The sequence below is a fragment of the Cololabis saira genome, chromosome 14 (assembly GCF_033807715.1).
Source record: "Cololabis saira isolate AMF1-May2022 chromosome 14, fColSai1.1, whole genome shotgun sequence".
NCBI classification, from domain to species: domain Eukaryota; kingdom Metazoa; phylum Chordata; class Actinopteri; order Beloniformes; family Belonidae; genus Cololabis; species Cololabis saira.
The window spans coordinates 24,065,210-24,081,777 of NC_084600.1; the positions used below are offsets into that span (position 1 = coordinate 24,065,210).

Below are 16,568 nucleotides of genomic sequence, written 5' to 3' on the forward strand. Positions count from 1 at the left end.
ACATGAAGTTAAATGAAATGTTGAATTAGCCAAAAGGCAACAACTGTTGTAACTGAAACCACCAGAAAAGCAGAGAAAAACAGTTGATTGAAGTTTGTCCGGTGCCATTCTAATGACTGCATACAGAAAATATGCTACAGAAAATGTATGAAGTGTCATGTTCTGACCGATTTACAGAGTCACGAGTGTAGCGATTCCTGGGAGCCAGTTCAGGCAGTCAACTCAAGCAGCACATTGCGTTGGCATACACCTCCCTACTGGGCTCTTTCCATTTACCCCCTCTAAGTTCACTGGTCTTTTTTAAGGAGAAAAACAGTGCTAATCTCTCGTCAACTGATGCATGACTCCCAGGCTTGCTGCTTCCATAAACCCCCTGCATCACCTAGTTTCCATCTGTAAGCTCCAACTTAAGGATCAAGACAGCTGGTTAAATTGATGCTTATCCCTCCTGATAGTTCAATGTACATGTAATCTGAAGTAAGACGTTCAGAGCTCAAATTTAAGTGTTAGGTTGTAAAAATGACACTGAAGCATTTGTGTTAATCACTGGGTGAACGGACTGACTGAACTCAGATTAAAAGCTGGATATTTGACTGATTCTGATTGTTGTGTCAGCTACCCTTTGACCTTTTGAGAACAGTAAACTTCAGCAAAGTGACATTTGTTTAAAGTTGCATTGCTGACACACCTTTCCATCCGGTACCTCACAGATAATGTCTTATAGCTCCCACGCACTACACATGTTTGGCCCTCTCAGACGAAAGATAGCTGTCATGAAAGAATCGTGGAAATATCTGCTTTCCCAGGTCCAAATCAGCTGTCTCACATCGTACAATTTGAGAGATGCCAAGACCACCGTCACGCACTGCTGGAAGCAGTTATATGACCTTGCCTGATGACTCCGTCTACTGACTAAACCAGTGGTTCTCAACCTTTTTGGGGTCCTTGAGCCCCTGCAATCATCGTGTACTTCTTTTTTTATTCCTCTTATTTGTGTTACTGTTCTCATCATGTTCATCCTTGTTTCAGTTTTTTTGACATTATTGCAATTTCCAGCGCTAACTTGAACTTTTCAAATTAATCAGCGTTTCCCCAACAGCTCCCTGCTAATTTTTCCACAATAAAAGCATTTTAAAGAAATGAAGGGTGTATGCCTACTGAAACTAGAGGGCTCATAATTTGAAAAGGATGCAGATCGTGTTACGTTTGTATTACAGTGTAATGCAGAAACTTCAACAATGCAAACAGGTGCAAGATGTTTTATTATAAAATACAATGAATTACACTTGTGAAAGAGAGGTCACGTTACCCTCTGTAGTTTAGGTAGATAAGTCTTGGTCACATTTGAGTAAAATATTAATGTATTTCTATAAATGTCAGAGAATCTTTAAAAAAAGTAAAAATGTTTTATTATCACAGACCCGTGGACCCCTTGCAATTACACCACGGACCAATAGGGGTCCTTGGACCCCCAGTTGAGAATCACTTGACTAGACGATTAAAATTGAACTTGAAATTATGTATTAATACGACCCAGCGAAAGTCCTTCAAAAAAGTGAAACATAAAATAACCTAAGCTTCATGAGACTCTGAGAAAGAATCAGAGCTGGTGGAGTCGCAGTAACAGAATTTGTCACACATAATGTGTGTAGCTGCAGTCGGAGACTCATCATGTGTGCTATGTGCGAAACTGACATCCAAAGTTGGTCTGTTCTTCTCACTCATGACCGGGAATACATTCTCCGTTGCCAATAAAAGCAAGGTTCATTTTCACTTTTTATCTGCTGATGACGTAACCTACATCCCGCCACATCAGGTCGTAACCTGCAACACAAGGGGGGCTTCGTCCTACAGTCTGACTACAACGGTCTGGTTGTTTAAAGATTAAGATTAAGATTAGGCAGATCCAATTTGTACAGTGTGTGATGTTATGATCTGATAAGAACGCAAAAACCGTGGAGTCTGCAAAAAGCCTCACAGGTCACAGGTCAATTACCGACCAAATCAACTACTTCAAGTTCATATTTGAGGCACTTCAGGTGCTCCACTTCCTTTTAGGGCTGTTCGATTTTGCCCAAAAATAAAATCTCGATTTTTTTTTCTCTCAAAATCCGATTTTCGATTACGATTACGATTATTTTGTGAATTGACAAAAGGCAAAGAAATGATTTCAAATATGCTGTTTTTTTATTGAACATTTGCCCCATTGGGCTTTAAGTGCAAACTTTGCTCTTATTAAACCAAAAATGAATGAATAAAGTGCAAAACTCTGTAAAATAAGTTGAAAAAAAGTTTTAAAAAATATAATAAAATATAAAGTTTTATCTCTGAAAAAAAAAATCAGCAAATCAGCACTTGCAAACATACAGTAAGTTATATTTCCAATTAAATAAAACAAGACATTTTCTAATTAAACTAAACTGGGTCTTTGCATGCTAAATAATAATGCAACCCATGAAGGAGGTAGAGGTGTGTAATGGGGCACTTGTCGCAGGTATTGAGAGGTATTTCCATCAATCATTAATATGGTATCAATCATTAATATGTGTGCAGACAAGGTTAAAAAAAAATTTTTTTTAATTAAAAAAAAATAAAATAAAAAAAAAGTGAAAAATCGATTTTACGATTTTCATGTTTTAACATCGTTCTAATTACATAATCGCGATTACGATTTAAATCGATTAATCGAACAGCCCTACTTCCTTTCAACCATAGCTTCTAGGTAAAAAAGAAGAAAAAGAAAAAACTTTGCCAAGAATTCAAGTCTTATTTTTTGTCAGCTTTAGATGATGACATATTGGTCCACTGGTCACTGTTGCTGCATGAAAGGAAGGTTGAACATTGCCAACCAGCTGGAGCTTTTCTGTGTGGAACTGTGTTTCCTTTGTGTCCTCTTGGGTTGCTTGTGGACGTTCTAGTTTGCTCCCACAGTCCAGCACACATACGATTAATTGGTGTTCATGAATTGTTTTGAAGCTGCGAGTGTGCACCGTTGTGTTTGCTCTGTGACTGACTGAAAACACAGTATTGTATTTGTATTTAAATAAAGGGCTGACAGTATGATTTCTTTAACACTGGCTCTAAAACCAACACTATGCAAGCAATGATAAAACATTGTATTTGCAGACTGTAAATCTCCAACAGTGAAAGAACAAAGACCTGATGGAAATAAAAGAGCCAGATTGCAGTTGTTTGTTGCTTTAAAATGATAAGCAACACATTTTTGTCTCATAGAAAGGTATTTGTCAAATTTGAACCAAGTATTTTTGTGTTTTTCTGTACAGTGGGAGTGCGCATGGTTCGTCATATTGTGCAGTTCTTTCCTTTTGCTTCTCTTTTGGGTCTATTTCTGGTTGGTGGCACAAAATGATTTCAATGATTTCAATAGGTAAGTGTGTTTTTTTTCTTTTTTCATAATGTATGTAAACTAGTCAGTGAAAAGGTGTTCGTGACCTGCAGAGGTAACCAGGCTGTCATCGATGTCGACGATTTTATGAACAGTAGGATGGTAGATAGATGGTGTATAGTGGGAGAGATGGGGATCTTTATTTCTCACGAATGTGGATGTCTCCACTCTGTGGCCACTCTTACCTGTTCACTTCAGGTCGGTGTACAACCGTTCTGGAGAGTGGAAGGATGAGACCATCCCCATTCTCACATCCACCACCCTGTGCTTCAGCTACATCTCATTCTTATTGGTAAAAGCTTCTTTTTTTGTCTTTTTAACTAAACTACCAGATGATTTAAATGTTGATCATTTGAGATCCAGCTAACTGAATGTCATATTTTATCACCCCCAGATTTTAGCATGTTTCCATATATCTTTGGGTCAGCAGCTCAATCTCTACTGGGTTCACAAGGTGCTGTCACAAAACCTCTCACACTGTTGCCATGGATTTTGCGTCACTCATGTATCAAAGTTTCAGCATCGTGTCTCATCTCCACAGATTGGGGTGTTGGCTACATTACTCACCACTGTCTCTGGGATCATCTCTGTTTATGACTTCTGGAGAGATGAGTGGGGCATCCTGCTTGTGTCCTTGCGGGTTGGTCTATATTCAAGATTACTGTGCCATAAACTGCTGTATATGACTTTTGACTAAAATTAAATTTTATTTTTATTAAATCATAATTGCATCAAAAGTATCTTAATATCATTATATGTATCATCAAATTCTGAATTTGCCCTGAATAAAACATGGCCTCTTGTTACCAGTCCACAGCACCTTTCCTGCACATCGGCTCCCTGACTGTAATCACAGCTCTGAGCTGGCTGGTAGCAGGATATGTGGTCCGTAAAGAGAGATCCGGTAAGTGTTGACTTGTATTAAACTAAACAGGGTTGAGCATATTTTTTGCTTTTGGTCTCATACACTATATATTATTTTAGTAATCTGATTTATAAAGCGTTTTTGGTGCAATTTACCTTTTAGAAGTGCATGGATATGTATGCTGAATTAATTTTCCAGTCCATTTCTGTAACTGAGTGAAAGTTGTGGGTAAATGATTATTGCCTCCACATCAATGAATCGGCACATAGCAAACATGAGCTCTTTGAAATGAGTAAATGGAATCAGGAAGTATTAAGGATGAAATAAGTGGCTACTGAAATCCTTCTCCTCCTTTTTGACTTCTTAGATTTCCAAGCGGTGGTGTTACTGATCTACGTTATGGTCCTCCTGGCTGTCTGCGTGGCGCCGCTCACATTCAGCTGCCCCTGCATCATGGACCGCCACACCCTCAAACCACGGCCAGACGTCATTGGCCAGCGAGGTGCACCCATGGTGAGTCCAAGAGGGCGTTACATAACAGTTGTTATGTTAAAGCACCAGTTTTCATCATATACAGCACAATGAATGTGTGCTGCATGCATACAACAGAGCTGTGTGTAGCTGCAGAACACGTCACGAGGGTGATGTTGTGAGACTCGGTGCACATTAGTGTCCTATTACTGCTCCACATCGCTAGCTTTAAACAAATGCAGGCAGTTCAGAGCTTTTCAACTCCCTGGAAAAGGTCTTGTGTAAACGTGTATCACATAAACATCCATGGTCACTAGGCGTGCATGCGCGAGAGAAAGCAGGTAGAAATTCCCCTTGGTTTCCCCTTGGAAATTATTTTTGTCTCAGATTGCTTTTATTATGAATTTCCTCCTGCGAGTGAGCCAGTAGCAGCCTTCTTTCCCCTAACCCTTACCCAGACTTTGGCTACATACCAGCTGAGGTCAGCCGTACTTGAAGCTGCATCTTCATATTGTTGTTTACACAGGGAACGTTTAATGTACACATTAAAACAAATTATGGATCGATGCAACTTCGTCATCATTTCTATATTGTTTTAATTCTGTTCATACAGATGTGTCAGCAATATATGCATTTAAAAACTGAAAAATCTGTAGCAGATCAGTGATTCTCAGTTTTATAGGATCGAGTCTGAATGCTTGGCATAAGTGTGACAAAAGTTTACACTTAAAAATGTAAAGTTCATGTGGCTGTAGTCAAAATTTTTGATGTTGAAAGTATTCTGCATAAAATGTTATGACCGTATGAAGCCAATTGTCCTGTTTCTCCATTCTCTCATATAGTATTTATCTGTCATAATTTAAGTTTGAAGCTTGAATACATTTGTGATGGTTTGATACGTTGATTAAACTTCTTTTAGTCAGACCTTTTCATTTTAACATCATCATTTCACACGAATGCATGATCTGGAAATGGCACATTCCTGTTTAGTTCTCTCATCCTCGTGTTGTGTTTTCACTCCAGCTGGCCCCAGAAAACACCATGATGTCCTTTAACCGAGCCTTGCAGCATGGAGCCAACTCCCTGGGAGCAGACGTCACCATCAGGTTATTAATTACACATTAATAATGATGTATCAATATTTAATGGATTCAGTCCTCTCAGGCTCCAGATATAGCTCCCAGTTGAGACATGGACTGAGTCGTAGAAATTATTCATTTTAATGGGAGAAAAGCCGTCAAAAAAATGTGATTTACTTTTTTCAGCACCTGCTCTCATTTAATTGAATTAATAATGTAAGCTTATTTATTCAGCTACTTTATTGCTTTGGTATTACTGTATAATAATTGCATTGTGTCTATGATATGAGCTGTATAGTGACTGCTTTGCTTCTCGTAGTGTGGACGGCATTCCTTTCCTCATGAGAGACCACTCGCTGAGACGGACCACAGACGTCAGTCGGGTCTTTCCAGCCAGACAGCATGACGACGCCTCCTCCTTCAACTGGACTGAGATACGCTCTCTAAACGCGGGGCAGTGGTTTTTGGAGGTGCTGAAATCCACTCGGACTCATCACCCAAAGTCCTGTCATTTCATTTAAAATAGTTTTTTGAACTTTAAAGTATGTGATTGGAAACGTTACACTACAAATTGAGTTTTTTGCAGTGCAAAAAACTAAGAATGTCAAGAAACACCATTTGAAAAAAGTATATGCACACACACAGAAGAACCTGATTTAGTTTGTCCCTCAGAATCCACATCTGGGTGTCTGTGTTCTGCTTCCAGAGTGACCCGTACTGGACCGTGAACACCCTGACACCCAAGGATCGCAGCAGGATAGCAAACCTGACGGTCTGCAGCCTGGTGGAAATGCTTCGCCTGACTGCCAGGGCCAACAGCTCTGCTGTGCTCAAAGTCCGCAAACCTCCACCAGAACACCCGCGCTTCCGGAGCTGGTTCATGGACACGCTGTGGGCTCTGCAGAAAGCAGGGATTTCCCAGAAAAGGGTTAGTCCTGCAAAATGTTCCATTGATGAGTTCAAAGAGTTCATTGCAGTTGTCTTACCACTGTAGATCATAGGCAGAGTCCATTGTGTTCAGAGAGGGCATTGTTAATGTTAAGTTGTTTGATGTGCTGGATATAATATAGGGACTGTCTTTATATAACACTTCCTAGTGTGGACCGCTCAGAGCCCTGCGGCCCAAGCCACATTGCTATACCACTCGTTTAGTCTACAAAAATGTATACAGACATCTTTTTACTTATTCTAGGCAGAATTTTTTATATCACACGCCAATAAATGCATCAGAGCTAATGCCAGCTACCTCTGACACACACGGTGTCCTACTGGGAGTGAGGCCAGGAACCAAACAGCCCACTTTCAGATAAGCAGACAGCTGCTTTGCTTCCGGAGCCTCCTGATTCGGCGTAGGTTTTATATTTCCCTTCCTGACAAAACCCTCCCAACATCTGGAAACGGTCATTGTGCAGTGTGCACCAGTGCAGTGTGGCTTTCAGTGTCCTGCCCAATGTGACAGGGTTTGGGATTGACGCGGCCACCAGATCAGAACAAAAACGTTGCACTTGTTGCTTCCTGTTCAGTTCAGATATATTTCCCTTCTTTAAATTGTTATTTTATTTAGTATCCTTTTTGCTCTTATAATACGTGTTGTGGCACACTACAGCCTCATGTCACATAACGCATAATATCATCAAGAACAATCATTATAATTATAGTAATAAGTGTATATTGTATTTGGAAGGTGTATATTGGAACTATAGAAAAATGGATTGGTGAATCATGAGCATATAAAAATCAGAACGCTAATGTGTTAATCTGATATTTAAATCCTGCAGTCAACTTGTATATTTTTTTTATAATGAAAGTGCATATTGTCTGTTTTGGATCTACCCTCGTGTTATGTGTTTTCCAAGGTGGTGATGTCCCCGGACACGGACAGGGGGAGGGTGCGAGGGATTCAGCAGACCACAAATGAGAAGCTGTCAATGGCAGAGATGAAACACAGGGGAATCACAAGTCTGACCCTCCACTACAGCAAGGCCGGCTTCAAAGACATACAGTAAGAGCAAGTGCCCGTTGCAGAGCGGGCGTCGCAGAGCGGGCGTCGCAGAGCGGGCGTTGCGGAGCGGGCGTTGCGGAGCGGGCGTTGCGGAGCGGGCGTTGCGGAGCGGGCGTTGCGGAGCGGGCGTTGCGGAGCGGGCGTTGCAGAGCGGGCGTTGCAGAGCGGGCGTTGCAGAGCGGGCGTTGCAGAGCGGGCGTTGCAGAGCGGGCGTTGCAGAGCGAGCGTTGCAGAGCGAGCGTTGCAGAGCGGGCGTTGCAGAGCAGCCAAGATAAAGACACAGGAGTTTACTGATAAACAAATGTACAGTACCGTGATAAAATGTACACAAAATCAAAACAAGATGACTCCACAGGTAAAAGTAATTTCTCAGTGGCCTCCCTCAGATCTGGAGATTGAGGAGACTTCCTTATACAGATGTTTGCAGATATTAGTTAGGTTGTATTTCCTGTCTGTATATTTAGGAGACTGGAAACTAAATAATGATGGTCAACCTTCAAGGGGTGTCCTAAGACTTCAGCACTGAACTGTATACACTAGTTAAACATCTCACAGATATGAACAGGCGCCTTTTTGTTCTGTGGTTTAATCAGATGTTCACAAGTCATTTTGGAAGTCAGTGTCAAGTCCAAATCAAGTTTCAAGGAGATGATTGCATGTCATCCAGTCCTCTTAAAAACATAACATAAACATGAGGGTTTTAAACAGTCTTGTCATAATTGCTCCTAAAGAGCAACACTGATGAGTTGTTTGTCATATGATCGCTTTAAGCGGGCTATTGCAACATTTGAAATAGAAAATGACAGATTTCTTTATAAAGTTCATATTTGTATTAATGTGACATTCTAATTAGTCATTTAAGTTTTCGCCAATATTATAAACTTTGAAAAAAGTCTTCAAAATGTCCATATTTTTTCCAATTAAGGAAAAAGCGCTTGTGATCTCTGAAGAGAAAAAACTAAGTAAAAACATTATTGCCCTTTTTAGATGACAAGAAAATAAAACAACTATTTCCACTTAATAATTATTTGGATTTCTATCGATTTTTTTTTTTTTTTTTTTTGATTTTTTTTTCCCCCTTAATCTCATGAATTCCGTTCCCACCTTCGGTCGGTCCTCCAGAACCCAGCAGACCCAGCTGTCGCTGTAGCCGCAGAGGAGCGCAGCCACATGTAGCTGTTGTGTTGGACGGTGTTGTCCTCTGAGGTCGTGGCCCACGACTGTGAAGTTACAACCGATGATGAGGAGAGGAATGTCATTTCAAGAGGCAGGAGATAGTGGTCTAAAAATAAAATACTAAAGACTTTTAACGAGTCTCAAAATACAAGTCTGAGCCAAGGCTCAAGTCACAGGTCACAGGTGGGTGACTTATGATCACCTGAGTGATTTTTATTATTTATTTATTTATTATTTTTAAGGGATTTCAAGGTAAAACACCAAATTTTTGCAGACAGAAAAACAATCAAGAAGAATCTTTCTTTAACTGAGGCGCTCGTCTTTGACCTCAGTGTTTAGGTGTCTTTCTATAATGTAATTAGTGCCAAAAACTGGTAGGAACACTTATAGTTGTGTAAATACTGACACTGCATCATATTGCATCCCGGTCTTTAAGCTCAGCCTTACAGTCTTCAGATGTGAGAGAGTTAGTCTTCCTAAATCTATTAAAGTTTAGACAAAGTTGTGTTGTGTGTGGTTTTAACATCTCTGGATGTGTTCACACTAGATTGAGTATAAAATTATCAAAGAACCCCAAGACAACAGTCATTCCAGTGCACAGAAACATGCTATTTTACCTTTTTCCTAAGAGAAAGCAGTGGGTTTTTTGCAGAGCATTTTGTGTGCATGTTCAGGAAGCTAGGAAGTATTTAAGTATTCTGGGTCCTTTAATGCATATTTTGACCATCATGTGTGACATACTCTAAACGCTGATAAAGATGTTGTCAGATGTGTAATGTGCCCTTGAACAAACCTTCGTAGCATCTTTGTGAAATACAGTAACATCAGTTTCACAGGCTCGACTTTCAAGAGAAAACAGTGACCATGTAGGACGTAAATGTTGACAACAGAGCAACGAAGTGAGAGGAGGGAGGGCTTTATCTGCACTACTGACATGTACTTTTGTCTCCCGCAGGGAATATCTGGCCAATAATATAAGTGTTACAGTCTACCCTGTGAATGAGCCCTGGCTCTACTCCCTTCTGTGGTGTAGTGGAGTGCCTTCTGTGTCCTCTGATGCCCCACAAGTCCTCGGAAAAGTGCCTTACCCTGTCTGGCTCATGGTAAACAGCTCTCGTCTCACACACACACCCACACACACACACACACACACACACAAGCAAACAGATAAGGTCAGGAGGCGACATGAGAGGACAGCAGGAGAGGGGACAGAGACCTACGAGGGCCCAGCAAGACTTTAGGGCAAGGACGCAGAGAAATATGAGGGAGCTCAGCGGCAGACTTCAGCTCAGCGTGGCTGAAGAGAACAGCAGGACCCTGGGAAAGAGGCCGCGGCGGTGTGAAATAAGAGCAAAGATCTGCAGGAAAGAGCAGCTGTCCTGTTGTTTTTCGTCATGGCATTGAGCGAGCTCAGCAGACATAAACAGTGACCTCCGGTGGAAACTCCAGGAAACTTCACTTCCTTCTTTTTTCTTGCAGAGTCATAGTGCTTACAACTTCATTTGGATCACTTCAGACCTCGTCTCCCTGGCCGTAGTCACGGGGATTTTCTTTTTCCAGAAGTAAGTAAAGTCTGAACCACAACTCATGTTCACTTCGGAAGACATAGAGCACATATATCCATCACACATTTGTAATGATAATAATAACAATGTAAGCAGAGATACTCCTCCATCTTTCATCCTAACAATTCTGAAGGAGGATCGGGGCATCTAGCGGTTTGTTGCGTAGGTTACATTCCATCATTTGTTCAGTCTAGGACACCTAAACATTGAAAAAAATATCAAGGCTCACAAATCTCTTGATTTAATGGGATAGAAAACAAAAAAAAGATGGCTTTACCACGGTGAAGTGATCCCATTTTGATTGGGTTAGGGTGAGGTTAGTTTAGTTTTTATTGTCATTATTATTTGATTCAGGCCTGTTTACGTGTTCCTGTTGTCCCCATTAACGTGAGGCATTAACATGCACCCTGACTGATCCTATCACACGTGGACAGCTCTAAAGTGTTAACACAATCAAGACGCATGGAGACGGGATCACTCAGGCCACAGCGTGACGTCCTCTGGGACGCATGTCGACAAGGTCGTACAACATTGGAAATGCAAATATGTGCTGGTTCACAAAAAAGGACGATCTGCTCGCCTGACGTCCCTTCGCGGGCAGTGCAACACTTGTGAAAAGTGATTCACAGGTTTTGAGACTTCTCTCATCACAGAGGCCGGTTCAGAGCGAAAAGAGAAATAAAAGCTGATGCATAACACTTACCTTTACAACATCACAGATATATTATGTACCGTGATTTTTTTTTCCAGAATATGAAAATAAATGTAACAGAAATGAAAATGCAGTTTTCTCTGATTTACAACGCTATAATAAAGGTCACTGAATGTAATCAACATCGGCAAGAGTGCAACTACCGGGGTCTTGATGCTGCCCAGCTACGTGCGATGTTGGCTCTGTGTTTATGAGCATATGTAGAGGGAAAAGGACATCTAGTTGCAAATGGTCAAATGAGAAAAGGGAAGATGCATTTAAATATAAAGTCTTAAAGGGCTCTTAAGTACAGTTAATGGACAAACAAAACCTGTATTAGGTGGTCAGGTTGGGGGTCACGAACCTAAAAAGATTCAAAAACTAGGATTGCAGCAAATGTGCATAGAAGACATTCAAGCATGTATTTAAAAAATCTAATAATAACAATCATAGTAATCTACTTCTCACAATAGGTAGAGTATCTTTATTCATATGTTGGTACACTGCTCCTTTTATAAATCATTTAATTTTTGTCCACATTCTTCGATGGCTTGTTTCACACAGATCAGCCACAACATTCATCAGTTCAATGTAGTTCTCTTTTGAGAGACCCAGAGCGTGACTTCTGCTGGGAAACGCTGCATCATTCACATAGATGCTATTTTGATGCTTCCAACCTACAATGATATTTTTGCAGACTACTCCAAACTCCCCAGATGCCATCTGATGGGACACGATGGCCTGTGGGAAGCTTGTCCAATCCACCACACAACTGGGTTGAAAGCCATACATTCACAATCACGCTTGTTTGTTGTTTGCTGTTGCTCGTCGGAGCTGAGATCTATGATAATGTCAAGCCTGATCAGTCAACAATATGCATCGTTTCTAGTGAGCAGAGCTCACTGTAAGTTCCTGTAAAACATTGGTGTGGATATTCAAACCATTTCTGAACCTAGATTTACATGGAATCCCAATCTGAAAGGTTTTCTGTGATGACAGCACCTGCACAGACCTGAGCTAAGTCCTGTCCAATCTGCTGCTTCTGCACTGACTCTTCATTCAGCTCTTTTCTTTCCTTTCTCCTGCAATGTTTTTCCACGTCTCCTGGGTTTCTCCATGTTTGTTCTCTAAGCTATGACCTCTTGCTGTCTTCCTCCTTTGACATTCTTTCTTTGTCCTCTGCCTGATCTGCATGCAACCTTCCTCTGCTGCCCCCTGGCATCTGTCAGCTATCATATGATCAGGTAACTGCTGCATTTGCCTTGGCCTCTGTTTCTGCCTCGTCGTCTGTCCTCCTCGTACTCTTTGTGCCTGACAGTCCGAGGTGCATCTCTCCTTGCCTTCCCCACTCTTCATTTCCAATGTGTGTGTGTGTTTCAAATGTAGCCCTGTTTTAAATCTGTGGCTGTTGCCTTTTGTGAAGGTGTAATGGAGGTCCTGCTATCATTGCCTCTGAGCACTTGTAAGGGTTTGTATCTGTGTTTACTGTAACAGGTGGAGGATTAGTGGGATGCAGAACTATAACCCGGAGCAGATTATGCTGAGTGCGGTGGTACGACGGCCCAGTCGAGACGTCAATATGATGAAGGAGAAGCTAATATTCTCAGGTACAGCTCTGAAGGCAATCAAACACAACAGCAAAAAAGATATGGTTGTAGCATCAGCCTCTATAAGCACACGGCTTAAAGCATCCCTTCAAAATCACAACCACTCTGTGAAAACTAGCTTATATACAGCAAGTAAAGCGTTTCACCTTCAAGCTACTGCTATTTTTTTGTATCTAGTCATCTTTTCAACATCTGAGGCTGTGTGACATTCTTATAGTGATTCTTTCTTTGCCCACTTTTTGTCTGGGAAGGAAGTGATTTCATCTCTCCACCCACTGGTGTCATGTTTTGGCTTCACAGTTTGTTTGTGTGTGCAAGTGGACCCAAAACATCTTAAATAACTGTCGTGGTTAATCGAGGTGCCGAATAGTCTGAGAACTGAACTGACACCAAATAAATTGGATTGAACTGAAGTGTATTTGACTGATATAAAAGGAAAAGTAGCCAAAAACTAGACCAAATATGAGGGAAGTAGACGCACGCTTCCATGTAAAGCCTCCGAATTTTTGTGAAGGGTTGTTACGGTAACAGGGAGGACTTTCTGTTTTTACTCCGTATTGCAGCAAAGCTAAAGAAGCGTTCAGCTGAATATGTTTCTTTAATCTAGCGTTGTTCAGAGGGTGTGTAGCATTGTCCATTGTGTTGAACAGCTTGTGTAACATTCCTCTTTTAGGTCCAGGGGCTCCAGAGCAGAACAGACTCCACTTCCTTTATCATTTCATTTGTTGATTTGCTTTAATTTCTTCAAGAAGTACAGTCAGTCAACTTGGCTTGTGTGAGGACGCCCTGAGTCAAGTAGTCATATATTGTAACTAGGGGTGGGTATTGGGAAGGACCTCACGATACGATACGCATCACGATACTTGAGCCACGATACGATACACATTGCAATATCCCGATTATGCGATATCCCGATTATTATATTCTACATAGTTCACCGAAAAATTTAAAAAATGCATTACACATCTTAAAATCCAAGTTGTATACATGTACATCAGATGATAGTGATGGATCTTAAAATCCGAGTTGCACGTTTATCAGATTATAGTGACAATTCATGGGACAAACTGAGTCAAAACAATGTTTTATTATAACTATACAAGCTAAAGTTACAACATATTTGTATATGTTTTTCATATTATTTACATCATATGAAATTAACATTAAATTTAGTATGAGGTTGCTTTAATTATGTGGCAAATGATAATAAACACAAGAAAGATGGGTACTAAAACCAAGGACAGGCACAGTGATCAGTCAGTATAGATATAAATCCATTAATAAATAAACCTCTGTCCATTATTTTTCATTTTTTAAGGACAGGCAATTGTGTTATAGAAAAAATAAATTATAAAATGAAATAAAACGTGAAATAAAACCTGAGCTCAGTGCAGGGCCCTCCCAGGGTTGGTAGAGAGTGGCAATGCCCAGGACTGTCACTTAGGTAGGAGCACTGGGTGATATAATGGGAAAAAGATCGGGGATAAAAAAAAAAAGAAATTGATATTCAAATTTTGAATATCGATATTGAATCGGCTGGAAAAGTATCGCGATATATCGCCATATCGATATTTTTGCCCACCCCTAATTGATACTGCATCTAATATTATTACCACCAACCTAAAGTTTACTTCTTTTTTTTTTTTTTACAATACTATGACAACAGGAAACACACACACAGTGTTTTATCTGCACATTATCATGCTGTACACACTCAAACAGGCCATCTTAGGGTTGCTATCCATCAGAAGTTGGATATTTCCCTTCTGTTTGTAGATATCAGCTGTTTCTGCTTGGCGTCATCAGTGATTTCTGCGGTTTCCGTGTCCTTTTCAGAGCTCGACAACGGACTCGGCAGCACAGAGGATCTGTCCCTGTATCCTGAGAACGGTCATGTGAGATACTCTCGAGGCCTCCGTCACTGAGTGGAGCGCGCAACCACTGTTGGAAAGTTTTGTTGATGGCTTGACCTAAAACCCACACACTGATTAAAATGACTTCCTACTCCGAACACGGGAGCAAACCCGGGACACCGATACACGAGTCCACTTCCTCTCAAAGTGATGAGCCTAGTACTTTTTATTTTCCAGTGCGTAGCCTGATCTTTTATTATTTCTGTATGTTAAAACATAGTTATCCCTTGGGCTGTGTTATTGTAGCTATAGTTATTCTATCATGCTGTATTTTTACACATAAATTAGTAGGTAGTTTGTTTTTAATGCTGTTTTTCCCCTCTTATTCTGTCGAAGACTGCCTGTCTAAGCCTCATTGCTTTAACATAGGTCAACCTTATAATTTCACCTTAAAATTCACTGTAAAAAGTAAATTGATGCTTTCAGTAATTGTACATTTGTGTAGGAAAAGAGACTAGAAATCAGAGGAAACACAGGGCTGCTACGTGCCTATGGCCTCATGACTTACAGTAAGAGGTTAGTTTTAGTCATAGGATGAAACTTTAGAAAAAAACTAGTCACCGACCACAAAACACTGGAATTCTTTCTCTCTTTTTTCATTTTTGTGTTCTAGTAATTAAAGATGGGACAAACTCACAGATTTCTTGAGTTTATTTTATTCGAGAAAGCTGCACTCCTGCAATATTCCATATTACCTAACTAATGTTTTACTGACAAGAATAGCGCTGTGGAGTTTTGTTATTAATATTTGTAAATATGGCTTACTTTTCTTGTTTTTATTTTGTTCCCTCTGAGAGGATTTTCAGTGGTTTAAATATATGAATGATATGTATTTCATAATTGCTTTTATTATGATTTTGTTGTCATTTAACTGTGACGGATGAGGGCGTATGTCGAAAACTTGACCTCTTGCAGTTAAATGCGTTGAGGTGCTCTGGGTGTTTTGCAAGAATGTTACTGTCAAAGTGAATCTTTTTTTCTTCTGCCACTTTTCTGTCATGCCATGATTGTTTTACATAGTCATTTTAGCGTTTACCACTTTCACATGCTGCCTTTTTGTTACGTTGACCTGTTTCTAGAGTACTGGATATTGTCATCTTTAGCACTAACTTAAGCTCACAGCTAGCTTCTAAGCTGTAGATATGTTGATTGTTTAAATAAAGTAACATTTTTCTTGAAAAATGCAAGGAGTGTCTTGTGTGGAGAATTCATAACAAAGAAAATATGTTGATATAAAAAGCTACACTTAGTAGCTTTCTCAGCACAAGCAGCCAGACTTGTAGTCAAGATCACCTAAACCAAGACCAAGACACGATCAAGACCAAGACTAGTTCAGCTCAAGACCAAGACCCAAACCAAAAAAAACGAGGGTTCAGCTGCTTAGTTTCCATATGAGGTTGTTTTCAACTGCAGCACAATAACAGAGAAGTGGATGATGATGTTGAACTCACTATAAATGTTTTAATCAATTAGCTGAAATCAAATATGTGTGGCGACTGCACTACCGCTATTTCTACACTATTTGAGGATTTACTCGAGTGCTTTTAAGGATTGACATGACTATTAACTAGTCCCAAAGTCACCTAGCAAAATAACCAGCCTCCAACACCCCCCTCCACCTCAGAAAAGTCTAATGAATAGTAAATGTCATGGATTTGAATTGTATTTAATTTTGGATGAAATGTTAATTTTAAATATTAAAATTACACACAATTATGAATTGAACTTGCATTATTTACCATTATAGTAGTCAAATAACAATGTATATCAGCATCACTGAAATGGACCTACCG

The 16,568-nt window shown here is 40.2% G+C and overlaps 1 protein-coding gene across 2 annotated transcripts in view; it reads left to right on the forward strand.

The window, feature by feature from the left end:
* gdpd5a (glycerophosphodiester phosphodiesterase domain containing 5a) overlaps positions 1 to 15,962 on the forward strand; it is a 41,950-nt gene extending 25,988 nt beyond the window's left edge. The window contains exons 3-17 of one of the 2 annotated variants that reach the window (XM_061740220.1): positions 3,285 to 3,388; positions 3,605 to 3,698; positions 3,801 to 3,860; positions 3,948 to 4,046; positions 4,217 to 4,310; positions 4,639 to 4,784; positions 5,766 to 5,848; positions 6,141 to 6,291; positions 6,528 to 6,749; positions 7,678 to 7,823; positions 9,955 to 10,102; positions 10,479 to 10,561; positions 12,485 to 12,499; positions 12,750 to 12,862; positions 14,699 to 15,962. In XM_061740220.1, the coding sequence (XP_061596204.1) occupies positions 3,285 to 3,388; positions 3,605 to 3,698; positions 3,801 to 3,860; positions 3,948 to 4,046; positions 4,217 to 4,310; positions 4,639 to 4,784; positions 5,766 to 5,848; positions 6,141 to 6,291; positions 6,528 to 6,749; positions 7,678 to 7,823; positions 9,955 to 10,102; positions 10,479 to 10,561; positions 12,485 to 12,499; positions 12,750 to 12,862; positions 14,699 to 14,787 (1,647 nt within the window). In that variant the 3' untranslated portion in view covers positions 14,788 to 15,962. The remainder of the gene's footprint in view (positions 1 to 3,284; positions 3,389 to 3,604; positions 3,699 to 3,800; positions 3,861 to 3,947; positions 4,047 to 4,216; positions 4,311 to 4,638; positions 4,785 to 5,765; positions 5,849 to 6,140; positions 6,292 to 6,527; positions 6,750 to 7,677; positions 7,824 to 9,954; positions 10,103 to 10,478; positions 10,562 to 12,484; positions 12,500 to 12,749; positions 12,863 to 14,698) is intronic. The other variant, XM_061740221.1, reaches the window with a different exon arrangement.
* Positions 15,963 to 16,568: the final 606 nt, after the last annotated feature.